Source organism: Schistocerca americana, chromosome X, assembly GCF_021461395.2.
Source record: "Schistocerca americana isolate TAMUIC-IGC-003095 chromosome X, iqSchAmer2.1, whole genome shotgun sequence".
NCBI lineage: Eukaryota > Metazoa > Arthropoda > Insecta > Orthoptera > Acrididae > Schistocerca > Schistocerca americana.
In genome coordinates, this window is record NC_060130.1 from 793,617,581 (window position 1) to 793,645,507 (window position 27,927).

General features: G+C 45.8%; 1 protein-coding gene across 2 annotated transcripts in view; it reads right to left on the reverse strand.

Moving 5' to 3' along the window:
- Positions 1 to 27,927, reverse strand: part of LOC124554770 (laminin subunit beta-1) — a 357,587-nt gene that overhangs the window by 175,293 nt on the left and 154,367 nt on the right. For both annotated transcript variants that reach the window (XM_047128416.1, XM_047128415.1), the window contains exon 3: positions 9,441 to 9,506. In XM_047128416.1, the coding sequence (XP_046984372.1) occupies positions 9,441 to 9,495 (55 nt within the window). In that variant the 5' untranslated portion in view covers positions 9,496 to 9,506. The remainder of the gene's footprint in view (positions 1 to 9,440; positions 9,507 to 27,927) is intronic.

Below are 27,927 nucleotides of genomic sequence, written 5' to 3' on the forward strand. Positions count from 1 at the left end.
TGCTGCCCCTCTTCAGGAACCACATGTTTGTCTGGCCTCTCAACAGATACCCCTCCGTTGTGGTTGCACCTACGGTACGGCCATCTGTATCGCTGAGGCACGCAAGCCTCCCCACCAACGGCAAGGTCCATGGTTCATGGGGGGTCACTGAATGTAAGTTGCACAATTACCTAAGCTGCGTGGAGTTGACCTTGATCAATTGTCGGTCGTCGGTGGACCCCTTGGGGAGGAAGGAGTGAGGGGGGAAGGAGGGGGTACTTTGCGGAGACCATGAATACGTCGTCCAAGTTGGTAACCTGACACTGGAACTCCTTATCAGTGACCTTGATATAAGATCTTTAACTTGGCCAGAACTCTCCTTGATAACATGGTGCTTTCCTTGATAACTTAGTGCTTATCACAGTTACGGCGTTATCATTTCACCGGAAGTGGTGCGTCGCACGACGTTTAACTGCGTTCGTACCCATCCTGCTACACTACTTTGTAGGGCGAGCTGCAATTCCTAAACCACTTATCAGTGATGCAAATGCCCGTAACAGGAAAACATGGTGCTAAAGCCATAAAACGTCTGGATCAATAGTTACTCGCAGCAGTTGCCGTGAAATCTGAGCGATGTGTTCATGTATACCTGCCTTCAGATCAGGTAGAGACCGAAGGTGCCCTTGGTAAACGTGTTCATTTAAATATCTCCCAAGCCAAAAGTCACATGGATTCAGATAAGGTGACCTAGCAGGCCATGCATCAGGAAAACCACCGGATATGTTTGTGGAAGGTTGAATTAAGCAGGTCTTTCACTGGGCAAGCGATATGAGGTATTGCCCCATCTTGCAGGAAAACTTTTGTTTCAACAAAGTTGTGCTCGTCCAAAACGGGAATCATATTTTGTACAAGGAGGTGTCAATAACGTGCAGACGTCGCAATACACCTGACAGACTCTCTATGTGTATTCTCTTCAACGTCGAACAGACCTAGAATAAAGGTGGTTGTTAATCCACACCGCACAGTCACATCCGGAGAGTGCAGTGGCTCTTCGTGCAAAATACGCGGTTTAACAGTGTCCAAAATTCGGCGGTTCTGTGTACACACTGCACCCTATAGTGTAAAATGTGCCTCGTCACTCAATACAATATTGCTCTACGATATGTCATCAACTTCGATACGTGCCAGAAACCGAAGATCAAATTCAGAACGGTGCTGCAGGTCATGTTTTGGTTGCTGCATCATCTGGATCTTGCACGGGTACCAGTGTAATATAGGTCGCAAAACTTTCCATTTTGTTTACCATGAGATGGACAATTCTCGTGACACCGCACGAGCACTAGCTCTACACGGGGTACGCGCTGCATGGTCTTTTACAGCAACAACCTCGTCAATAACTTCCATCGGGATAGGATGCCTTCCTCAACCAGGTACAACACAAAGTCATCCGTGTTTTCGGATTTCAGTATCATTTTCTTTACACCATTTTATGGCATCGGACACTTCCTCGGACGTTTTCATTCGGCGATACACTCTCAATGCTGCACTATAATTGCTGCTGTTCACATTAAACAGTTTCACTAACAGTAAGTATCAAACTTAAGTCCCGAAGCGATGTACAAATGGACGTCAGCAACTCCGTGCTGAACACAAGCATACTGTAACGAACAGAATGGAGATGGGTGAGTATAAGGAAAACCATCTCCTTAAATTCTGAATGAACAACACAAATTCACACGAACACCTATTTTTCAATATATGACGCTGCTGCAGGTCTTGCACTTCCTGATATTCTGACTATGTCCGTTTACCTTCTGTCCCTGGCCCCGAGCCGCCCACGTCTTCCTGGCTCTGTTTCCGCGGAATAGTCGTGCCTGTGGCTTTTTTCATGTCTCTGTACGCTGCTTTCAATTAATTTCATTATGTACTATATTAGTTTGAGATGTAGCAATTATATGCTAATTTTAATTAATATTTTACTATGGACCCAATTTTATTTTCTAGCCCTTTTTTCATTACTTTCTTAACCCACCCTATTTTAGCTTACGTAGAATTTTGAAATCTGAACTGTCCTTACGGTCAGCGACACCAAGTGGCCAACTCTCTTCAGAGACTTGTATTCAGCTGTAAGGGCTGTGTTCTAACGACGGCCCTGCATAACGGACCATGAGTGTTTATCATAGTTCTATCACGTTTTTATTTTATGTGGCGATACCAATCACGGCTATAAATTTCATTTGCTTCTTTTATTAAGTTTAAGGTGATAGGTACGTTATTTGTTAGATGCTTCTCAGATAGCGTAAATCGACGCTATTTATCATACTATTCTAACTTACCATAGTGCACTTATTGATAAATATGCATATTATTTTTAGATCAATCTGATGATGATCATAACGATCGAAGCCGGTTACTGAACAGAATGAAACTGATTTGCGATAAAACACTGTTTTGGTTCATGTATTCACAATATTATCTTGCACTGCATTGCACTGGAATTCTCAACCACGCAACACGAACATTGTTGATAAACTGTTCTGTGGAAACAACAGCGAAACTACCTCCGTATTTCCACCCATGGAAACAGGTAACAATGTTCTAGCTTGAACTTATGCTAGGTAGGCTCGGCTGAGAAAATCTGGCCACTTGTGATTACACTATCGTAGTTCATAAACACCATTTACATCAAATTTTGCATGTATCATACATCATTGTTACGACTGATAAATTACAAATCAGAAATCTATCGGTTGTAGTAACAGCGGTTGCGACGTGACCGTTAAGTTGTGTTTTTATTTTTCTTGTTTTCACTTTTTCTTTCCCGAGATTGCTTAACTTTAAAACAATTATCATTTTCTTAGACGATGATGCTGAAATACATTATGTTGGTGTTTTTGTTGCTGTTGTTATTGGTGTGGTCTTCAGCCCGAAGACTGATTTGTTGCAACTCTTCAAACTAGCCTATCCCGCGTAAATCTCTTAATCTCTGTACAACTTCTGCAGTCTACATCCATTTGAACCTGCTCATCGTATTCAAGTCTTGGTCTCCCTCTACAATTTTTATATGCCCCCAACCCCCCCCCCCCCCCCCCCACAAATTGCTGCGTTTTATCAAATTAACTGTCCCTTAATACCAAGTGATGTGTCATATCAACAGATCATGACCCATTCTTTAGTCATGTTGTACCACAAATTTCTTTTCTCCCTGATTCGATTCGGTACCTGTTCGTCAGAATACTTATCCACCCATCTAATCTTCATCATTCTTCTGCAGCAGCATCATCAGAAGCCTCTATCCTCTTCTTGTCTGTACGGTTTATAGCCCACCTTTCACTGCTATCTAAACATATTTTTTTGTCTATTTCGACAACGATAGGACGGATAGGTTGCGTGTGGTCTTATAGTAGGAACCATACACACATGAATTTGCGTACTTGCAGATCTACACTCCTGGAAATGGAAAAAAGAACACATTGACACCGGTGTGTCAGACCCACCATACTTGCTCCGGACACTGCGAGAGGGCTGTACAAGCAATGATCACACGCACGGCACAGCGGACACACCAGGAACCGCGGTGTTCGCCGTCGAATGGCGCTAGCTGCGCAGCATTTGTGCACCGCCGCCGTCAGTGTCAGCCAGTTTGCTGTGGCATACGGAGCTCCATCGCAGTCTTTTAACACTGGTAGCATGCCGCGACAGCGTGGACGTGAACCGTATGTGCAGTTGACGGACTTTGAGCGAAGGCGTATAGTGGGCATGCGGGAGGCCGGGTGGACGTACCGCCGAATTGCTCAACACGTGGAGCGTGAGGTCTCCACAGTACATCGATGTTGTCGCCAGTGGTCGGCGGAAGGTGCACGTGCCCGTCGACCTGCGACCGGACCGCAGCGACGCACGGATGCACGCCAAGACCGTAGGATCCTACGCAGTGCCGTAGGGGACCGCACCGCCACTTCCCAGCAAATTAGGGACACTGTTGCTCCTGGGGTATCGGCGAGGACCATTCGCAACCGTCTCCATGAAGCTGGGCTACGGTCCCGCACACCGTTAGGCCGTCTTCCGCTCACGCCCCAACATCGTGCAGCCCGCCTCCAGTGGTGTCGCGACAGGCGTGAATGGAGGGACGAATGGAGACGTGTCGTCTTCAGCGATGAGAGTCGCTTCTGCCTTGGTGCCAATGATGGTCGTATGCGTGTTTGGCGCCGTGCAGGTGAGCGCCACAATCAGGACTGCATACGACCAAGGCACACAGGGCCAACACCCGGCATCATGGTGTGGGGAGCGATCTCCTACACTGGCCGTACACCACTGGTGATCGTCGAGGGGACACTGAATAGTGCACGGTACATCCAAACCGTCATCGAACCCATCGTTCTACCATTCCTAGACCGGCAAGGGAACTTGCTGTTCCAACAGGACAATGCACGTCCGCATGTATCCCGTGCCACCCAACGTGCTCTAGAAGGTGTAAGTCAACTACCCTGGCCAGCAAGATCTCCGGATCTGTCCCCCATTGAGCATGTTTGGGACTGGATGAAGCGTCGTCTCACGCGGTCTGCACGTCCAGCACGAACGCTGGTCCAACTGAGGCGCCAGGTGGAAATGGCATGGCAAGCCGTTCCACAGGACTACATCCAGCATCTCTACGATCGTCTCCATGGGAGAATAGCAGCCTGCATTGCTGCGAAAGGTGGATATACACTGTAGTAGTGCCGACATTGTGCATGCTCTGTTGCCTGTGTCTATGTGCCTGTGGTTCTGTCAGTGTGATCATGTGATGTATCTGACCCCAGGAATGTGTCAATAAAGTTTCCCCTTCCTGGGACAATGAATTCACGGTGTTCTTATTTCAATTTCCAGGAGTGTATTTTGACAAGGACGGGAAATGCAGTCGGCGGGAATCCTATTTTAAGAACCATTCCGACTTTTGCCTGAAGTAATTTACGGGGAACGACGGAAAACTTAAATCAGAACGGTCGACTGGAGTTAGGATCCTCTGTCCTTCCTAATACGATGTACGTCTGTGAAAAATAGTGCAGCCTCATTCGGTTTATCCCTAGGGTACAGTACTGTGTTGATTATACATTCTTGCAAAAAAATGTAAAGCCAGTGCTACAATGTCATTCATTCCTCAATACCGATCGCCGCACACGCTACTTACACTCGGTTTTACAATGTCACACTACAGATACTATCAACTGACTTCAGTACCATGACGACGATATTTGGTTTATATTTTGTGTACAACAACTTATTTGAAGAATCTCTCTTATCTCTGATTATGATGCAGGCTGCTGACAGTCTCAGTGACTGCAATGTTTTTGAGAAGATTTTAGAAACGTCGTACTAAACTAATAGACTTCATGATTATTAGGTGCCGTTTGCGTGTCACATTTTTTATCTAGGCGTTAAAAATAGCAACCGTTCATTACAGAAACGCTTACATGTGGGAAACTGAAGAGAGGAAATTCATTCCCCTCTTCAGCACATTTACGGACCTGTAGTCGAAGATGAAAAGGTACAACCGGGTATCGCCTTCTTCACAATACATCACTTTCCCCATTGCTTGTACCGTGCCAACTGTAAACTTATGTGATAAGAACACTCAGCAGCTACTCTGTCATTCATAAACCAGTGCACTCAATTTTATGCATAGATTGTAGCAGCCTTACTGGTAACAACTCGGAACTGCATCCAAAGCCTCTCTCATTTGACACGGACATAAAAATGTGTTATAGCTCGAGGCTACCTCTGGGAATAATCTTTTCTTCCTCATTATAATAGCATTCTGAAACCGAAGTCGTTTATAGAGATTTCCTCATGTTACAAACTAAATAAAAGTATCGTCTTTATGCGATGTTATCGCAGATTTCATACTTCTGACGAAATAATTCGTATTTTCGTCATTATATTAGCGTGGAATGAAATTAACACTTCCTTGACCACTGCTTTATGATCGTGGGACACATTTTAAGTATGCTAGTGAGAGAGATATTTCACTCAAGAAATTCATGAATGATGGTCATTATTTAAAAATTTGAAATGAGCAACAAGATTGTCTTGTTGTATCGTGTAATAATAATAATAATCTGCAGCACAACTTGAGCCTGTTGGCTTGATCCATATATATTTAACAATTTACAAAATAATATACTTCCATTGTTACCAAAAGGGCAGCTCGTTTTGTATTATCGCGAAATAGGGGAGATAGTGTCACAGACATGATATGTGAATTGGAGTGGCAATCATTAAAACAAAGGCGTTTTTCGTTGCGACGGGATCTTCTCATGAAATTTCAATCACCAGTTTTCTCCTCCGATTGTGAGAACATTCTGTTGGCACCCACCTACATAGGGAGAAATGATCATCACGATAAAATAAGAGGAATCAGGGCTCGCACAGAAAAAATTAAGTGCTCGTTTTTCCCGCGTGCCGTTCGAGAGTGGAACGGTAGAGGACAGCTTGAAGATGGTTCATTGAACCCTCTGCCAGGCACTTTGTTGTGAATAGCAGAGTAATCACGTAGATGTAGATTATATAGATATAGATGAATGAAAGGGACCACATTACTCACTTTATTCTCCAGTTCTGCTGTGGTCATAATGACCATCAGGTCCTGATATTAGTAGTTCAGTCAGGTACAAACGTTGTTTAGGATACGCCGCGGGGCATCTTACGTCACTATCCTCTCTTCAGCCTCGTGTCAACTCCAGAACTAAATTTTTTTTCTAATTATGGTGGCTCCATACGGGAAAAGAGTGTGGCTGCACAGCACCGCAAGTCTCAGATAGCGCACGTAGCTCTGACTGAATTCTCATTCAAAATGTTCAAATGTGTGTGAAATCTTATGGGACTTAACTGCTAAGGTCATCAGTCCCTAAGCTTACACACTACTTAACCTAAATTATCCTAAGGACAAACACACACACCCATGCCCGAGGGAGGACTCGAACCTCGCCGGGATCAGCCGCACAGTCCATGACTGCAGCGCCCTAGACCGCACGGCTAATCGCGCACGGCCGAATTCTCATTAATACGTAAATGTTAACGTTCCTGAAAAGGTTAGAAACAATATTTCAAAATGCATTTTCCTCAAATATTTGGCGCAAGAGCGAGGATTTTTATTGCATGCCACTTCCGAGAGCGTGTCTATTTTAGGTTATGTGGCTTATGTCACGATGAGCTCACGCCGGGAAGAACTGGCGTCCGGCTGATCTCACACGCCCGTCGGCTCACGTTCCAGTTGGCGCTAGCCCAAGCGCCACTCTCCCCATTCTCATCACCACTTCCGTCACACTATTACAACATTGTTTCCATAACAATATTTTCTGCTCGGGCTCTCGAGATTCGTCGCCAGCAACGAATATACCTGACACATGTACCCATGTACTTTCAGTTACTGACTTCCATTGGTATAAGAGGCGCTTCGTTACTCAGTTCAAGAGCAGAAGCGAAGTTCAAGTTCGTCATTTCAACTTTGCTGGAAGTAAACACGTCGCACTGTCTCAGATGATCGAGAATCAGGAATGAAGCACGAAATCGCCGAAGGCATTTCTGAATGAACCCCCCCCCCCCTGTCAAACATCCACAACTGGTTTATGGAAGCCACAGAAAACCCAGTTCTTAAAGGTCTGAGGGAATTTTGAACGTCTCTACTCCATTACATGAAGCCACGACGCAATATCGTTGATTCGGTGGAGACTAGTTTCATGTGCGCTCATAAATTTTACTGCAATTTTTCAGCAGTTTTTTTCAAACTCATTCAAGCGAATGGCACCCAAGTTCAAAACTGTATGCCAGATCGAGTCTCGAAACCGGGACCTTTGCCTTTCGCGAGCAAGTGATCTACCTACTGCGCTACCCTAGTACGCATCACGACCCGTTCTCACAGCTGTACTTGCGTCAGTAACTCATCTCCTACCTCCAAAACTATTACAGCACATGACCGTGAAAGGCATAGGTCCCGAGTTCGAGTCCCGATCTGGCACACAGTTTTAATCTGCCAGAAAGTTTCAAATCAGAGCACACTCCGCTGCAGAGTGTAAAGTCCATTCTGGTACCCAAGTTCATCTTATCCAATCTATTACCACATAATAATAATAAATTGAACCAGAAATTCGTAAGACACCATCAGCAGTCAAGTAATAAACGTTACATCACAATTTAACATGTGACTCCAAATATGTAAATAACTAGGGCCTTCGCGTGATGTGCAATAATTTGAATGAGATCTTAGAATAACTATTTCTCTTTCGTAACATAAGACTCACGCATAAGTAGACAGAAGTTCAAATGATGCACTATTTGTTTGTATTCTGTGACGCTGGCTTCAACACTATACCAACATACGCTTTCCTACGACAAGTTCATCGACACACTAAGCCGGCTTTGAAGTTTATCAGCAAACGACAAGCGCCGTCCTTAGTTTACCCTCGAAACTCAGTTATTTAAATATCGCTACAGATGACTCGAAGCCCGCATCTAGATGCCGAAGTACTTGGTCTAATAAACAGGGAAAAAGTACACGGAAGGGTCATGACGCTACGATGTGTGTTCATAGTTTGTCATAAAGCGAAACTTTGATTGACCACGCGGAACATCACTGATCACGATATTGTGGGGCCCAAAATGGGTCCTCGTCTTCAAAGGAGGCAGCGTAAATTATAGATGTACCACGTAATAGATAGCTTATCTAAGGACACCACTAGAACAAGGCAAAAAAACTGAGGCTATCAGGAACCCAGGCACCAAACGTGGGGTGGTGGGTGGGGGGGTTGGTTCAACGAAATCACAATCATCATAGTGACTTTGTGCTTTCTTTTCGTTGTACTATTGTTTCGCTAGTGCAAAGATGAAAAAAGCTGAAAATACATTCCATATAGCTCACTTGTTCGATTTTGTATCCAGCTGTAAAACTGAAGAATTACTGCGAATAAATAAAAGTTCATTCTCTAGCATAATTATCTTACTGATAATTAGTATAAAACTTCTTTCACGTGTTACTTCTGGTTGGGTATAGTCTATGGCATTTTTTGCAAATATTCAACCCATCCCAAGAATGTTTTAAGTGCCAAAATGTTTACTTAATTGTGGGTAAATGCAAATTACCCTTAAATTACGTACAACGTTTAAGGATTATTCTGCTTTTGATTCGTAAATAATATTTATCTACCTCTATGTTGTACTACGAAAATACTAAAGCCAGTGTCTGCAAGAAATCAGCCACTTAGTGACAGGGCTACATTACAATTAATTTTAATAATGCAAATAACAACATATACTATGAAGCTAAGGACAACGATAAGCCAACGGTGCCCAAACACAATAACAACTGCGGTAATACAACACTATGGACCCTTTACAGATACTGAAAAGAACAACATTATGCAACAACTGAAACACACACCAAGTTCAATAACGATTATACAAAAGAAAGGAAATCAACAGTGTTTACTTACTAAATGTGCAGAGGTACAGGAACATCAGTATCTGAGCAACCGTCTTGGGACCCATTGCTGAGCTTCCTGAAAAGCAGCAAAAAAGGTCCAGAAATGAAAACACAAAAATAGAACAAAACTTATAAGTAAGCTACGATACAAACTGCTGGTATTCGTATATTTTAGAACTTGGATGTACTTCATTTATATCCCCTTGAATAAAAGACGCCATTACGGTTAACAGGCTTGTGCTGTGTAGCTGACTATGAGATGTGACTCATTAGTCGTTAGGAAAGAATATCAGTCCGTAGTGTAACCAAACAGTAATTTGTAAATGGTTCCGTTGTCAGTGTTGTGTACTCCGAGATGAATGTTACACATTTCAGCTGAAAAGTAAATTAAAAACTTCCCGTCAGTATCTGCACGATTATCCCATAAGGGAATGTGGAAAGGCGCTCTGAAATGTTAGAAGAGACGACAGAATAAAGAGAGCAATGACTCGTCATACAAGCAAATAGGCTTGCTTAAGCCGTGTGGGAGCAAACTGCATTCTGTAGCTGCTGTTTCAGCTGAACTCCCAAACACGAGAGTTGCTGCAGACGCTATCAAATTTGTCTCCGCATAAAAAGGGATTACTGTATTGTGCTTTCGCATAAAATGACAATCTTTAGAGATAATTTATTGGGTATAGCTATGAATCCTGTTATGGTGTCGGTCTATATTATTTTAATGAGAGTCGTTGAAACTAGGGCTACCATCAATGGGTAGCACTCGAACCACAGGTACAAATTACGACCGAACACAGAATTTGGATAATTTGGCTTAAATGGGCAATTAATCACTGGAGACATGCAGTGCAATTAAGCGATAAATTAAGATAAAGACATTTGTTACCTTCACAAACATATACTAAAGGAAAGCATTTCATGGTGAAACTGCGCACCGTGTGGGATTAGCCGAGCGGTCTGGGGCGCTGCAGTCATGGACTGTGCGGCTGGTCCCGGCGGAGGTTCGAGTCCTCCCTCGGGCATGGGTGTGTGTGTTTGTCCTTAGGATAATTTAGGTTAAGTAGTGTGTAAGCTTACGGACTGATGACCTTAGCAGTTGAGTCCCATAAGATTTCACTCAAATTTGAATTTTGAATTTGGACAGGTATGTCATGAAATGGCCTCCCGATCTCACTCCGTGTGACTTTTCTGTGGAGACACATTAAAGATCTGGTGTATGTACCGCCTCTACTACGTAATGTAGCAGAGCTCTGGGAGAAAATACTGGAAGCGACTCCCACAGTCGACGAAGCCATGCTGGTCATAGCAAGAATTCGATCACCGTATTGACGTCTGCATGGTCACTTCTGGCTCACGTATCGAAGGTTTGTAAAAAAGACTTTCAGAGTTTTTCCTTCAAAATGCAATACGTATGAAATCTGTACAATGTTTAGTTCTTCTGCAATAAATAATTGAAAGTGTTCCTGGACTGTACGTACGCCCTGTATAAACGTAAATGTCTTCACGGGCGTCTGAAATCCCCATTCATTCTTGGACTGATTTAATTTTTGAACTGGCTTTAAAGGAACTAATTTCACGTTAAAGACCGTTGACTCCAATAAAGACAGAGATCCAGAACAGGCATCGTACATACTCCAGTTTCGAGTTATGATCATTGCAGTAAAGGGCTACATCGAAAGAATAAAAAGCGGGAGGAAGGAATGGAGGGAGGCGGAGGAGAAGGGGCCGTGGTGGAGGCGGAAGCTCAGCGACATGAGCACAGTTATGGAAAGTGAAGTACTGGTGTTTGCGTGTAAATGAAATTGTTAAATACCTTGACAATAAAGATTTCTCTCAACGGACATAGACGTAAGCACGACGTCACGTACCACGACACGATAGTAGCACTGATCCACGAAATCACCGCTGAGCTGATTGTCGACACGAAAGAGTGTTTTCACTGAACCAGTCATTTTCGAAGTATGCTGACAAACGTGGTTGTGTCGAGGTCTCACAACGCGAAGGACACGTGTTCGACTCGCGTATGTTCTAGTATTCTTCTCTAAATATACACTCCTGGAAATTGAAATAAGAACACCGTGAATTCATTGTCCCAGGAAGGGGAAACTTTATTGACACATTCGTGGGGTCAGATACATGACATGATCACACTGACAGAACCACAGGCACATAGACACAGGCAACAGAGCATGCACAATGTCGGCACTAGTACAGTGTATATCCACCTTTCGCAGCAATGCAGGCTGCTATTCTCCCTTGGAGACGATCGTAGAGATGCTGGATGTAGTCCTGTGGAACGGCTTGCCAAGCCATTTCCACCTGGCGCCTCAGTTGGACCAGCGTTCGTGCTGGACGTGCAGACCGCGTGAGACGACGCTTCATCCAGTCCCAAACATGCTCAATGGGGGACAGATCCGGAGATCTTGCTGGCCAGGGTAGTTGACTTACACCTTCTAGAGCACGTTGGGTGGCACGGGATACATGCGGACGTGCATTGTCCTGTTGGAACATCAAGTTCCCTTGCCGGTCTAGGAATGGTAGAACGATGGGTTCGATGACGGTTTGGATGTACCGTGCACTATTCAGTGTCCCCTCGACGATCACCAGTGGTGTACGGCCAGTGTAGGAGATCGCTCCCCACACCATGATGCCGGGTGTTGGCCCTGTGTGCCTCGGTCGTATGCAGTCCTGATTGTGGCGCTCACCTGCACGGCGCCAAACACGCATACGACCATCATTGGCACCAAGGCAGAAGCGACTCTCATCGCTGAAGACGACACGTCTCCATTCGTCCCTCCATTCACGCCTGTCGCGACACCACTGGAGGCGGGCTGCACGATGTTGGGGCGTGAGCGGAAGACGGCCAAACGGTGTGCGGGACTGTAGCCCAGCTTCATGGAGACGGTTGCGAATGGTCCTCGCCGATACCCCAGGAGCAACAGTGTCCCTAATTTGCTGGGAAGTGGCGGTGCTGTCCCCTACGGCACTGCGTAGGATCCTACGGTCTTGGCGTGCATCCGTGCGTCGCTGCGGTCCGGTCCCAGGTCGACGGGCACGTGCACCTTCCGCCGACCACTGGCGACAACATCGATGTACTGTGGAGACCTCACGCCCCACGTGTTGAGCAATTCCGCGGTACGTCCACCCGGCCTCCCGCATGCCCACTATACGCCCTCGCTCAAAGTCAATCAACTGCACATACGGTTCACGTCCACGCTGTCGCGGCATGCTACCAGTGTTAAAGACTGCGATGGAGCTCCGTATGCCACGGCAAACTGGCTGACACTGACGGCGGCGGTGCACAAATGCTGCGCAGCTAGCGCCATTCGACGGCCAACACCGCGGTTCCTGGTGTGTCCGCTGTGCCGTGCGTGTGATCATTGCTTGTACAGCCCTCTAGCAGTGTCCGGAGCAAGTATGGTGGGTCTGACACACCGGTGTCAATGTGTTCTTTTTTCCATTTCCAGGAGTGTATGTGACTAACATCATGTACCATCGCCTCTAACCTTCATAATGTCCACCTCGATAGCTGCGCGGTCAGTGCTGCGGCTTGCTACCAGAAGGGACTTGGGTGCGATTCTCGGGAGAGTTGGAGATTTTTTTCGCTCGGGGACTGGGTGTTGTGTTGTTCTTACGTTCGTATCGTCGTAACTGACATTGCACTATTAAGATGGCTATGCGGGCACATCCCGAAAGCCAATAAATTAAGAAAACCTTGTTAATGGCCTCAATTCAGCGAGGAAGAGTCCACAAGTTTCTTAAAGTATGTCATATCCAGCAGAAGCCACCTGTTGATGATTAGATCCCGCACAGCTAGCAAATTGTGGGTATGTTGATTGTATGTGTCACCCGCTCTTCCAAATATCCGCAGATATTTTCTTTGGGAGTACAAGAGTGTGATTTAGCGGGTCAGTCGAGGTATAATAGGGTTCCTAAGTGTTCTCCAAACCAGGAACGTGTGCGTGTACCCCTGTAAGAATGTAACCGATTTCCTTTACAAAGCGCGATACTCGTCTCCAGCACCTGTCGGTTAGGATATTTTTGCGATCACTGCTCTTACGCAGCGTTATATTGCTGAGAGTGGTACACCATCCCTGACTGACGTGTTGAACAGTCCGCGTTGATACACCAACAAATCGGGAAACTTCATTTACGGTATGCTATGGGCACTTACAAACATGATAGCTCCTTTCTGCTGTTACGCCGCTTTAGTTTCCATGACTTACCTCACCCGTGCAGTCACATGACTGGCTGATTCCTGTTCTACACCAACTAAATGACCAATGAGCTCTTTTCAGGGAGACGATAATTTTTTTTGTGAGCTTAGGACCAAAACAAGGGTATGAGCTTTAAAATCTAATTTTTAACACTTTCTTCTTTAACTTCTGAATATAACAACCACCACGTGCCAGCACTTTCGCGTATTATAAAGCGTAATTGAGCCTCCACACTTCATTAGGCGATAAAAATTTCAAACGACCGATCCTTTCTATTTAATAACAAATGGAAGTTCGATGAAACTAAATGATGACGAAGAGAAAATTTTAACAAGCAATGTATGGTGAAGTTCAGCGATTCTTGTCTCGGTAAAAGGTGTTGCGGCGTTCTAACGAAATAAATTATACTAGTGGATCTGACACTAAGAGCTTTCCAGAATGAGATTTTCACTCTGCAGCGGAGTGTGAGCTGATATGAAACTTCCTGGCAGATTAAAACTGTGTGCCCGACCGAGACTCGAACTCGGGACCTTTGCCTTTCGCGGGCAAGTGCTCTACCATCTGAGCTACCGAAGCACGACTCACGCCCGCTCCTCACAGCTTTACTTCTGCCAGTATCTCGTTTCCTACCTTCCAAACTTTACAGAAGCTCTCCTGCAAGCTCAGATGGTAGAGCACTTGCCCGCGAAAGGCAAAGGTCCCGAGTTCGAGTCTCGGTCGGGCACACAGTTTTAATCTGCCAGGAAGTTTCACTAAGAGCTTTATTAGTCACATTTTTTTTCAACACCAAACACAACAAAAATCAGCGTTACGGAAAAAGGTTAGCCCTTAGCGCCAGTTGGCTTGATCTCAGCGTTTCGAGAACCTACAGTAAACGTTGAGGAGTCCTCGGCAATAGAAACACATTTATGCATTACCTACATATTTCAAGACGTATCAATGGTTGAGGCCGCTTTACATAGAATTTCTTTTACTGGAATAAAAAAGTATGATTCCTAAAAAAAAAAAAAAAAAAAAAAAAAAAAAAAAAAAAAAAAAAAAAAAAAAAAAAGCGGTTTGCTAATGTCCTCTGCAGTACATAACAAAAAATTAAGTGGAGTGGCTATAGTGGCCTTCCGAAAAGGACCAAAACCACTCGAATTCAAAGCACGTAGGCCTACCTTATTTTTCACCTTCGCTTTACTATTACTTAACAACCTCTGCCGCGCGGGGTAGCCGTGCGGTCTAGGGGTCTTGTCACGCTTCGCGCGGCTCCCCCCGTCGGAGGGTAGAGTTCTCCCTCGGGCATGGGCGTGCGTGTTGTCCTTAGCGTAAGTTTAATGTCGATTACGTAGTGCATAAGCCTAGGGACCGTTGACCTCAGCAGTTTGGTACCATAGTCCTTACCACAAATTTCCAAAAATTTCCAACCTCCGCCACTGTAGCGAGGAAATACACACGATTAGACAATTTCATTGGATCCGGTAGCGACTGGATGTTCCATTCACTTAGGCAGAATAAAATAATAAAACGTGAATTATAAAACACAAATTTCGTAGAAATGCGTACTCTTCTTTGTACTTTTGCGTGACACTTCATAAGTCAAAAATAATTAAGCCATAAGAAATTAGTGAAGCTATACTGATTGTGACAGTTGATTATCAATATCGACGTGTAGAGTGTACTAAAAAATTTACTTTCGAAGTTTGGAAAAGTAAAAAGGACTAAATATCTTTATTTCTTTCCTAAGTGAGTAGTAGCGATTGAAGAAAAGACCTACAGCTCGCCAGCATACTCGATGATCCGTATGTAACTTGTCACTCCGGAATGTCAAGCGAGGACTTTCACATTGCCTTTATCAACAGATTATGTATATCATACTGCACTTCTCTTCGTTTTCTGTATCCCGGCAATTATATTTTGTACAATAAATTGGATGAAATTTCATTAGGCGACAGATGAGATTGTTCCTCATTCCTGACTTGCAAACATAAAACGCAAAAAATGTTACTTCTAAATTTTTATCACCACTCATAAGGTTTATATCTGACGTACAATACCTGAACGTTCTATTCCATCAGCATTGTGCACGAGGGTGATAACTGTAGGGCACTAGGCCATCACGGCATGTTCAAAAATACTGATTCATAGGGAACACAAAAAACTATAGAACTTAGAACTAATTAAACCTAACTAACCTAAGGACAGCACACACATCCATGCCCGAGGCAGGATTCGAACCTTCGACCGTAGCGGTCGCTCGGTTCCCGACTGTAGCGCCCAGAACCGCACGGCCACTCCGGCCGGCTAGATGATGATTTCACTTCATATCACATTCCGTTGCCTGTGCTATTCATAGCGTGCTTTGTTGACATTACTGGTTTGATGAGAAACACACGATGTGAGTGCTGAATCGTTTTAGCACGCACGAACTTTTTAAGTCCAACGTCGGCGAAGCATACGTTGTCCTCTCCACACCACAAAAGCAATTAGCCTGTGTGTCGATATTTATACGAGAGCGTGCTAAAAATTAATGCCTCAGAATTTATGTGGAAACTCTTAAAGCTTTCCAAATGAAAAAAAAACGTTATTAACAGTCTACAAGCTATTTCTCCATGCCTACATATTTACCTCTCAACATAGTCACCATGGCGATGAACACATTTCTCCCAACGAGAGACCAGTTCGATGATAACCGTCACTGTAGAATTTTTGACTTTGTTGACGGTGACACAACCCCATATCTGCTGGCACCGCTTCATCACTATCAAAGTGTTGTCCTCTAAGGTCTTCTTTAACATTTGGAAACAGATGAAAATAGGATGCGGTCGGTCAGGAGTGTTTGGAGGCTAATCAGTAACAGTGTTGCAGATGCCGCAGCACTCGTGTGTGGTCTAGCATCGTCATGCTGAAGGAGAGAGTGCGCCATGTCTGGACGAACACTTCTGCGGTTAGAACTCGATTACAGCATTCTGTTTGTCACGCACTGACATATGGTTCAAATGGCTCTGAGCATTATGGGACTATGGGTCTGAGGTCATCAGTCCCCTAGACTTAGAACTACGTAAGCCTAACTAACCTAAGGACATGACACACAGCCATGCCTGAGGCAGGATTCGAACCTGCGACCGTAGCAGCAGTGCGGTTCGCACTTCTCGCCCACATCGTACACTATTCAAATACTATTAACTGACCTCATAATACTGATTCGCACAGACGCGTACCTGCATCTGACGCTCAATAATAGCTGCCCTTCCAGTGGAATTTCTTTATGAATTCCACATATCATGCTTAGTTTACTCTCATACCAGTTTGAGATTGTACTACTCCCAGGTTTTTTCGGTCATTTCTACACAAAACACAGAGCATGGCACCAACCCTTGTCTGTCCACCCAGTGGAGTCGCCACTCTTTGGCAGGTTCGTGCTTGGCTACTACGGGGCCCCAGCCTTTGCAGCACTTTTTCCCTTCCGTGCTGTATGTCTATCCTCTTGCTATTCTTTTTCCCCTCCCTTGGGCAACATGTCTGGGGTATTACTGGGAATGTTCTGTATTCGGTCGCTGACCTGTGAACAGTCTAAACTTTCTTTTTGGCTCCCTTTTCCTTTCTTTGTTTACCTTCTCCTCTCGTTCCTCCGCTTCAGCCTTTGAGGAACCTCCTTTTTCTTCTTCCTCCCTGTGTGCTCCTGAAGGCCGGCCCACGCGTCTGACGTGTAAACTGTGACGGGGTAACGCGTAATTCCCAAACCCCGGTCGACAGGTAGGGTTCGCCCGTACCCCCTGGTACAGGCCAGATCCAGGGAGGGGTGATTGCCTGAGCTGTAACCTTCCCAAATTGCCAATTGGTCCCTCCATCAGGTGTTTAGTAGGTGTGACCTGAGGTGTGAACAATCACGTGCGCACCCTTGCAAAGGGGGCCCCAGATGGAAGGAGTGCACCACTGGAGACGCTGGCAATGAGGGATTTCCTCACGATGAGTCAATCATCCTCTCTATCGACATCGACGAAACGTAAACGTAATGAGGTTACTGATTCAAAGACCCTTCCCGCTGTGCCGCTGTTCCTTGTGGTATCACGTACTGAAGACGGTCGGTCCTTCACCACGGTCAATCCTTTTATTATTCAGAAAGGTGTTGATGCCACTGCTGGCCCTGTGAAATCCTGCTCTCGTTTATGGAATGGCACTTTGCTTTTGGAGACGGCTTCTGATTCTCAAGCACAACTACTACTTGCTGCCTTGCTTCTCTACAGCTACCCTGTTCGTGTCGAGGCACATAGAACTTTGAATTCTTCCCATGGTGTAATTTACACCCGGCTGCTTGACGGTCTAAGCAAGGCTGAAATACAATCTTACCTCTCTGATCAGGGTGTCATTGCCGTTCATTGCGTAATGAAAAAGGTCGATTCCACCTTGGTGCCCACTCGCACTCTTTTCCTCACCTTTGATAGGGTGTTGCCGCCATCCAAGATTAAAGCAGGCTATGAAATCATCACAGTCAGGCCTTAAATTCCGAATCTGATGCGCTGCTACCAGTGTCATCGATTCAGTCACACTAGAACGTCTTGTCGACACCCAGCCAAATGCGTAACCTGTGGCAGGGATGCACACGAGGGCGAATGTCCGCCTCCTTCTCTCCGCTGTATCAACTGCAATGGCGGCCATGCCGCCGCCTTCCAGGATTGTCCTGTGTATCTAGATGAGTGGGCTGTTCAAGAGATTTGGGTAAAGGAAAAAGTGCCTTACCCAGTAGCTCACAAGTTACTGGCCAGTTGCAAATCCTGTTTTCTCCCGTCTGGCAGCTATAGTTCCGTTCTTGTTACCCCTCGCTCCATGAAGGACGTGGCCAAGCAGATATGCGACCTCAAATTTGGCTCTGAGGTTTTCAAGTCGCCCAGTGTCAAAGTAGCATAGCCGTCCCCCCGTCCGGCTGTGCAACAAACCGTCATCCTCTCGCCTAAAGGGGCGAAGTTATCCACTACACGGCAGGCAGGAAAGAGAAGGAGTACAGAAGGAGTACTCCCGAGAAGACTTCCTCCGTCCCTCCAGCAAAACAACACCGAAGTCTTCCTCTAACCAGAAGGGCTCGAAGAAGTCCGCCAAAGACAAACGGTCTTCTCCTTCACCAACTCGAAGATCCTGCTCGACGGTGTCGCCACATGGTCACTTAGCCTGGCCGGCCTCTGTCTCGCTGGTGCGCACCACCAACCGTTTTTCAGACCAACTGCGCAAGCACGCCGATGCTTCTGTGGACCCCATGGAACAGGATCCTCCTGCTTCTGTGCCCTGCAGTAGCGGCTCTCCACCGGCTGTCGCTCGGCGGCCACCGAGTTGATACCACTACATCTCTCTTCCTCCTCATGACTGTCCTCCAATGGAACGTTCGCGGCCTTCAGACCCACAAAGAGGATTTACAGCTGCTTCTAGCAATGCAGCATCCCCTTGTACTCTGCCTTCAGGAAACGAAATTGTGCCCTCAACACCGCTTTGAATTTTTACATTATTTACCGATTCGCTCTGACCTTCCCTCTGAGGTCGGCATCTAATCTCATGGGGGCGTCATGCTACTCACACGGGATGACCTTCATTGCCAACCCATCTCCCGGACTACCCGTCTTAAAATTGTTGCCGTTCGTCTTTTCCTTCCCCACCTGACTTTCTCCCTCTGTACCATTTATGTACCTCCGTCCTTTGATGTCACCAGGGCAGACTCCTTCAGCTTATTGGGCAGCTACCTCCTCCGTGTTTGCTACTCGGTGACTTTAATGTACATCATCCCCTTTGGGGTTCTCCCAGGACCTGCCAGAGAGGTGCCCTCTTGGCTGACCTTCTTAACCAACTCAACCTCATCTACCTTAACATTGGAGCACCCACTTTGGTTTCTGACTCCTCACACACCTATCCCCATTTGGACCTATCCTTTCGCACTGCCCAGCTTGCCCATCGTCTTGAGTGGTCCATTCTTTCTAACACCTACTCGAGTGAGCACTTCCCGATTGCTCTCTGCTGCTAACCTACCCCATCCACATGCATGCCCAAATGGTAGCTTACTAAGGCTGACTGGCAGCTTTACTCCTCCCTTGCGACCTTCGCAGAACAAGATTTCCTCAGTTGTGATGACCAGGTGGACTATCCCACAAACGTTATCCTTACTGCTGCATAACATTCCATTCCTCGCACTTCCTCTTTACCACACTGTGTCCTAGTCCCTTGATGGACTGAGGCATGCTGCGACGCACTTCGCGCACGGCGACGTGCTCTCTGCGTTTTTAACCGCACCCTACGCTGGAAAACTGCATTCATTATAAACAGATGCGTGCAAAGTGTCGTCGAGTTCTTCAGGATAGCAAAAGAGCTAGCTGGATTTCATTCACTAGTTCTTTTAACAGTTCCACACCTCCCCCTGTCGTGTGGGCCAACCTCCGACGGCTCTCTGGGACCAAGATCCATTTCCCCATTTCCGACCTGACAGTAGGTGCCGACGTCATCGTGGAGCCTGTTGCTATCTCCAACATCTTGGGCCGCCATTTTGCGGACGTTTCGAGCTCTTCACACTATCACCCAGCTTTCATCCATCGGAAACGAGTGGAAGAGGATCGGGCGATACCCTTCTCTTCTCCAAATCATGAGTGCTACAATGCCACCTTCACTATGAGGCAGCTAGGTCATGCTCCCAGTTCATCCCAGTCCTGCGCCCCAGGGCCAAACGCTATCCACGCTCAGATGTTGCAGCACCTGTCTCTTGCAGACAAACAGTTTCTGCTTACCATGTACAACAGCATCTGGGCTGAGGGCACATTTCCTGGATGCTGGCGCGAAGCCACCGTCATACCCATACCTAAGCCCGGTAAGAACAAAAACCTTCCTTCTAGCCATCGCCCCATTTCTCTTACCAGCTGTGTTTGCAAGGTGATGGAACGTATGATTCATTCCCGGCTGGTGTGGTGGCTCGAGTCTCGCCATTTACTCACGAATGCGCCATGTGGATTTCGAGCGCAGCGTTCTGCAGTTGATCATCTCGTTACTTTGTCCACCTATGCCATGAATTGTTTTCTGCGGAAATCCCAGACTGTGGCCGTGTTTTTCGATTTGGAGAAGGCCTAAGACGCCTGCTGGAGAACTGGTATTCTCCGTACTCTTTACACGTGGGGCTTCCATGGACGCCTGCCGTCTTTTCTTTGGGCATTTTTACAAGATCGAGTTTTCAAGGTGCGTGTGGGTTCTGCCGTGTCAGTCACCTTTATTCAGGAAAATGGTATGTCTCACGGTTCCGTCCAGAGTGTCCTCCTCTTGGTATCGCCATTAAGCCTATAATGGCTTGTCTGCTGCCGGGCGTCTTTGGCTCCCTTTTTGTCGATGATTTTGTCATATATTGCAGTTATCCACGGACCTGTCTCACTGAGCGGCGTCTTCAGCACTGTCTTGATCGTCTTCACTCCTGGAGCATCGCCAATGGCTTTCGCTTTTCCACTGACAAAACCGTCTGTATGAATTTCTGGTGGCACAAATGGTTTCTCCCACCACCTCTACATCTTGGGCCTGTTGCCCTTCCGTTCGTTGACATTACGAAATTCCTGGGGCTCATGATCGATAGGAGACTCTCTTGGTCCTCCCATGTCTCTTACCTCGCAGCCCGCTGTACGCAGTCCCTCAGTGTCCTACGTGTCCTCAATGGTACTGTTATATCCTAGCCAGTAATGCCACCCGAGCCCGCTGCCAAAAAGGTTGGCAGCATCAAAGTCCGGACGCCGTCCGCATAAGCAGCGCCAGCGAGACAGGAAATCGCCGCAAGTCTGCGCGCGCCACCGCTAGCTTCTGAGTTCTTAAGCGCTGGAGTCGCGAGCGCTAGGACAGTTCTGTATTCGCTGCTCAGTTGTATACTCGCCACCAAATTGTGTACTTGCTAGTCAGTTGTGTGTTCATCGCAGCAGAGTTGTTGTTTGTCGTCAGCCGACGCTGACCTAGCCGCTCCGACTCGAACTAGACAGATTTCTGTAGACACGGAGTTCACTACTGTGTTTCTGTATCTTCGTTAATAAAGATAAGTACCGACTTTTATTTAATCAGAGTGTTTGGGTTTTCATCTTTCTGTTCACTGTTCCAGCGGACCGGTCGGCCCGCTATTAAAAGTGTGGCGGTGACTTCGTAAGCCGTTTCTACAGCGAATTGTTTGTCGCTACGAACGCCGCCACAAAAGGCACTTCTTGGCGTGTCGATCGTACCACCCTCCTCCGTTTGTACCGATCCCTTGTCCGTTCGAATCTCGACTATGGGTACTTTGTTTATGCATCTGCACGCCCATCTGTTTTACGCCCTCTCAACACTATCCATCATCATGGCATCCGTTTGGCCATGGGCGCCTTTTACACCAGCCCCGTTGAGAGTCTGTATGCTGAACTACCACTGTCCTACCGCCGTGACTTTCTCCTCAGCAGGTATGCTTGCCGTTTGACTGCCATGCGTGGCCTCCTTCTTTGATGATTCCTTAGAAAGTCAGTATGGGGCTCGTCCCTCTTCTCTGTTACCTCCTGGAGTCAGCTTTCGCCACTTGCTACGATGGCTCAACTTCACGCTACCTGCAACTTTCCCAGTGGGTGTGAACCCTTCACCACCTTGGCTTCGTAAAGCGGCCCATGTTAACCTTGGCCTTCATTCGCTTCCTAAGGACACTACCCGAGCCTCAGTCTATCGCCTTCAGTTTCACGACCTTCGCATGGAACTTAGTGATAGTACCTGTGTATACGCTGATGGCTCTCAGACTGACCGTGGGGTCAGGTGTGCCTTCGTCATTGGTACCTGTGTCTTTCGATATCGGCTTCCGGCACACTCCTCAGTATTTACAGCCGAGCTTTTCGCCTTGTATGAGGCCACGGAGTACATCCGGCGACACAGCCTTCCCAATTGTGTCCTCTGCTCAGACTCACTCAGCGTCCTCCAAAGTCTCTGTGCACTGTACACTGCTCATCCCTTAGCGCAGTGGGTCCAGGAAAACTGTCACTCGCTCACTCTTGGTGGAGCCAAATTCATGTTTCTGTGGGTCCCTCGACATGTCTGTCTGCCAGGAAACGAAGCTGCTGACGCTGTTGCAAAGGCTGCAGTCCTCGTACCTCAGCCCGCGAGTACCTCTATTCCCTCCGATGATCTCTACGTTGCTGTCTGTCAGGAGGTGGTGTCCCTTTGGCATCGCCAACGGTCCTCCCTTCACGGGAATAAGCTTTGGCTTATTAAGCCTCTCCCGGCGCCGTGGACGACCTCCTCTCGGCCTTCCCGCCGGGAGGAGATTATTTTAACTCGTCTGCGTATTGGGCACTGCCTTTTTAGCCATCGTCATTTGCTCAGTGGCTCTGCCCCACCACGTTGTACGCACTGCACCCAAATTTTAACTGCCCGCCACTTCCTGCTGGAATTCCCTTTTTTTTACCAATTTACATTCCAGTTTGGGTTTGCCATCTGATTTATCAGCCGTTTTAGCGAATGACGCGCGGGCTGTCGACTGCGTTTTCCTTTTTATCCGCCGAAGCAATATGGCGAAGGCCATTTAGTTTTTAGTTTTGGACGTCCATTTTTGTATGGTATTTTTTCAGCCCTTTTTCCAAGCGCCTTTTTTAGCTGTCTCCTATTCTGTCCATTGGGACTGACATACAGTCGTTTCCCTCGTCTCTGTGTTTGTGTTCTATAGTTTTGACTTGGGCAAGTATGACCCCAGTTTGTTTTATGCGCCCTAAAACGAAACAAAACAAACCCTTGTCTGCAAATGCACTGTGACGTAGTTTCTGTCGCTGCAGGAACAACTTATCACAACAACGTCATTGAGCCGCTCTTCCACTGCATTCAGTGAAACCATACACGAGGGGCACATCGGTCAATTCGTCATCAGTAAATCTGTCTCTACCGTTGTGTATGAATTTTAACGTACAATGAACACAGCCGGAAAGGCAAACCCGAGACAGAACCGAGCAGGGTGAAGAGTAAAAAGTGGACATTACTGTCGTTAAGAGCTCGTATTGTGATCATGGAAACAAGACTATAGAAAAATCAAGACACATTCATCGGATCTGACGGCCTGGAAAAAGCGTTCGACAATGTAAAATGGTGCAAGATGTTCGAAATTCTGAGGAAAATAGAGGTAAGCTATAGGGAGAGACGGGTTATATCCAATATGTACAAGAGCCAAGAGAGAATAATAAGAGTGGACACCCAAGAACGAAGTGATCGGATTAAAAAGCGTGTGTAAGACAGGGACGTAGTCTTTCACCCCTACTGTTCAATGTGTACATCGAAGAAGCAATGATGGAAATAATGAAAGGTTCAGAAGTGGAGCTAAAATTCAAGGTGAAAGGATGCGAATGATACGGTTCGCTGATGACATTGCTATCCTGAGACAAAGTGAAGAAGAATTACATGATCTGCTGAATGGAATGAACAGTTCAGTGGCTAAAGAATATGGATTGGGAGTAAATCGAAGAAAGACGAAAGGAATGGGAAGCAACAGAAATGAGAACATCGGTAAACTTAACATCAGAATTGATTGTCACGAAGTAGATGAAGTTAAGGAGTTCTGCTACCTAGGCAGCAAAATAACCAATGACGGATGGAGAAAGGAGGGCATTCCTGGTCAAGAGAAGTCTACTAGATTTCATCATTTTGGATTTGCAGCTCCTTGTGTTGACTGTGTTTGCAGTTAAAATTGATGCGAGTTCCGCCAGTTATGAAAAACACTGTTTTTCCTCAGTACCCAAACATGTTTCAGCACCACTGTGCCATCACCAGTAGGTTTCCGTTTTATTTATTCTATAATGTGAACATTTTATTAAATGATTACAAAATTATGTGGATATTTAGTTCAAACAATAGTTCGTAGGTTAACTCCCAACAAAATTTCTCAACAACATCGTTTGGTAGCAGATGACAAGCTATCTGTAATAAATAATACACAAGTGGTCCAGAAAAATCATACACACCAAGTGTAAAGGTATTAGCAAAAACAAACGAACTATTGTTTGAACTAAATATCCACATCATTTTGAAATCATTTAATAAAAATGTTCACATTACAGAATAAATAAAACGGAAACCCACTGATGATGGCACAGTGGTGCTAAAACATGTTTGGGTACTGAGAAAAAACGGTGTTTTGCGTAACTGGTGGACCTCACATCCTACAAAGTCTACTAGTATCAAACATAGGTCTTGATTTGAGGAAGAAAATTCTGAGCGTGTACGTTTGGAGCATAGCATTGTATGATAGTGAAACATGGAAAACTGGAGCAGAAGAGAATCGAAGCATTTAAGATGTGGTGCTACGGACGAATGTTGAAAATTAGGGGGACTGATAAGATGAGGAATGAGGAGGTTCTGCGCAGAATCGGAGAGGAATGGAATATCAGAAAACACCGACCGGAGAAGGGACAGGATGATAGGACATCTGTTAAGACATGAGGGAATGACTTCCATGGTACTAGATGGAGCTGTAGAGGGCAAAAACTGTAGAGGAAAACAAATATTGGAACACATCCGGCAAATAATTGAGGACGTAAGTTGCAAGTTCTACTCTATGATGAAGAGGTTGGCGCAGGAGAGGAGTTCGTGGCGAGCTGCATCACATCCGTCAGAAGACTGATGACTAAAAAAAAAAAAAAATATCGTGAGTGAATGGAATAATTTTTTTCCAAACAAAACACACCGCGCTTACCATCAACATCTGAATTGTCGAGCAGATGTTTTCAGCTCAGTACAGGAATAAAGATAAAGGCATGCGACGTCTCAAAATAACATCTTCTGCAAATACACCTAACGGCAGTTGCACATGGGATTGTACGTTTTTCTTGATTTGCTAAGTACATGTTATCTTACGATGATTACTCGAAACGCGTCATAAATAAAGATTTTAGTGATCACGACGTTTCCATGGAATTATCACATGCATACCTAAAAAATCGAAGACTTCATCAGTCAAATGAAAAAAAAAGAAAACTAGGTTTACCGGTTGTTAACATCATGCTTTCTGATAAGACTGACAATGAGATGATAAGACGTGGTATATTCTTGGCTTCCTCCGGCAGAAAAATCGGCTCATTCAGTCAGTTACAGGCGGACATACGGTTACAGAGGGTCCTACAGCTTCACATAGAAACCAAACTACACGGCTAATTGACATTTCTCATGCATATTAAAAATTTCGAGGATGAAGGTCACATTAAGCTCGAACCTTAGACATTAAAATAAAATATATCACTCTGGATTTCTCATTCTCTTTTCTTTTGATTTTTCTCCTTTATCGTCGTAAGTGAACAACTACTTTAAAATCTTGAAGTCTTCTCCTTTGTCCTGCCTCTTGATAAAGAAGTGCCTTTCGTTCTGTATGCTATGATTGCTGTAAGTTACATATTGCAGAATAATTACTTACAGATTCGAGAGACGGTGCATCTGCCCTCCTGGAGAAAACTATAAATGAACAACATCAATGAAACAAGTTCATGTGTGAAGCGGTTATGTAAAATTAGACACGTTCCCTTGCATAACATACTGTGTAAATGCTCAGAATGTGTTACATGCTACAGCACATCGAGTTTGATGTACGCCACATTACGTACACTACTGGTCATTAAAATTGCTACACCAAGAAGAAATGCAGATGATAAACGGGTATTCATTGGACAAGTATATTATACTAGAATTGACATGTGATTACATTTTCACGCAATTTGGGCGCATACATCCTGAGAAATCAGTACCCAGAACAACCATCTCTGGCCGCAATAACGGCCTTGATACGCCTAGGCATTGAGTCAAACAGAGCTTGGATGGCGTGTACAGGTACAGTTGCCCATGCAGCTTCAACACGATACCACAGTTCATCAAGAGTAGTGACTGGCGATTGTGACGAGAGAGTTGCTCGGCCACCATTAACCAGACGTTTTCAGTTGGTGAGAGATCTGAAGAATGTGCTGGCCAGGGCAGCAGTCGAACATTTTCTGTATCCAGAAAGGTCCGTACAGGACCTGCAACATGCGGTCGTGCATTATCCTGCTGAAATGTAGGGTTTTGCAGGAATCGAATGAAGGGCAGAGCCTGAAATGTAACGTCCACTGTTCAAAGTGCCGTCAATGCGAACAAGAGGTGACCGAGACGTGTAACCAATGGCACCCCGTACCATCACGTCGGGTGATACTCCAGTATGGCGATGACGAATACACGCTTCCAATGTGCGTTCACCGTGATGTCGTCAAACACGGATGCGACCATCATGATGCTGTAAACAGAACCTGGATTCATCCGAAAAAATGACGTTTTACCGTTCGTGCACCCAGGTTCGTCGTTGAGTACACCACCGCAGGCGCTCCTGTCTGTGATGCAGCGTCAACGGTAACCGCAGCCATGGTCTCCGAGCTGATAGTCCATGCTGCTGCTAACGTCGTCGAATTGTTCCTGCAAATGGTTGTTGTCTTGCAAACGTCCCCATCTGTTGACTCAGGGATCGAGACGTGGTTGCACGATCCGTTACAGCCATGCGGATAAGATGCCTGTCATCTCGGCTGATAGTGGTACGAGGCCGTTGGGATCCAGCACGGCGTTCCGTATAACCCTCCTGAACCCGCGGATTCCATATTCTACTAACAGTCATTCGATCTCGACCAACGCGAGCAGCAATGTCGCGATACGATAAACCGCAAGCGCGATAGGCTACAATCCGACCTTTATCAAAGTCGGAAACATGATGGTACGCATTTCTCCTCCTTACACGAGGCATCACAACAACGTTTCACCAGGCAACGCCGGTCAACTGCTGTTTGTGTATGAGAAATCGGTTGGAAACTTTCCACATGTCAGCACGTTGTAGGTATCGCCACGGCGCCAACCTTGTGTGAATGCTCTGAAAAGCTAATCATTTGCATATCACAGCATCTTCTTCCTGTCGGTTAAATTTCCCGTCTGTAACAGGTCATCTTCGTGGTGTAGCAATTTTAATGGCTAGCAGTGTATTACTATATGTGTATTGTTTTGTTCTAAATACTGTTTTTTGTGAATAATTTCATAATACCTTATTTACTATACGTCAAAGCATGGCTTTCCAGCGTATTTTCTGTGTTTTTTGTTGCCTTTTTTCTCGGCCTACTTCATTTCATCTGCAACTGTTTCAGTGACTTAGTAAACAAATAGAAAAACGTGGACTTTCGTATGTCAGCGTTATGCAGATGGGATTGCGGTAGTGTTGTGATACAGTTTTGGTGTGTACTAGGCTATTCCGTAGTTTGTCATATACTCACTTTCGTTGGACGGCTTGCAGTTACTTTTAGACACAGAGGA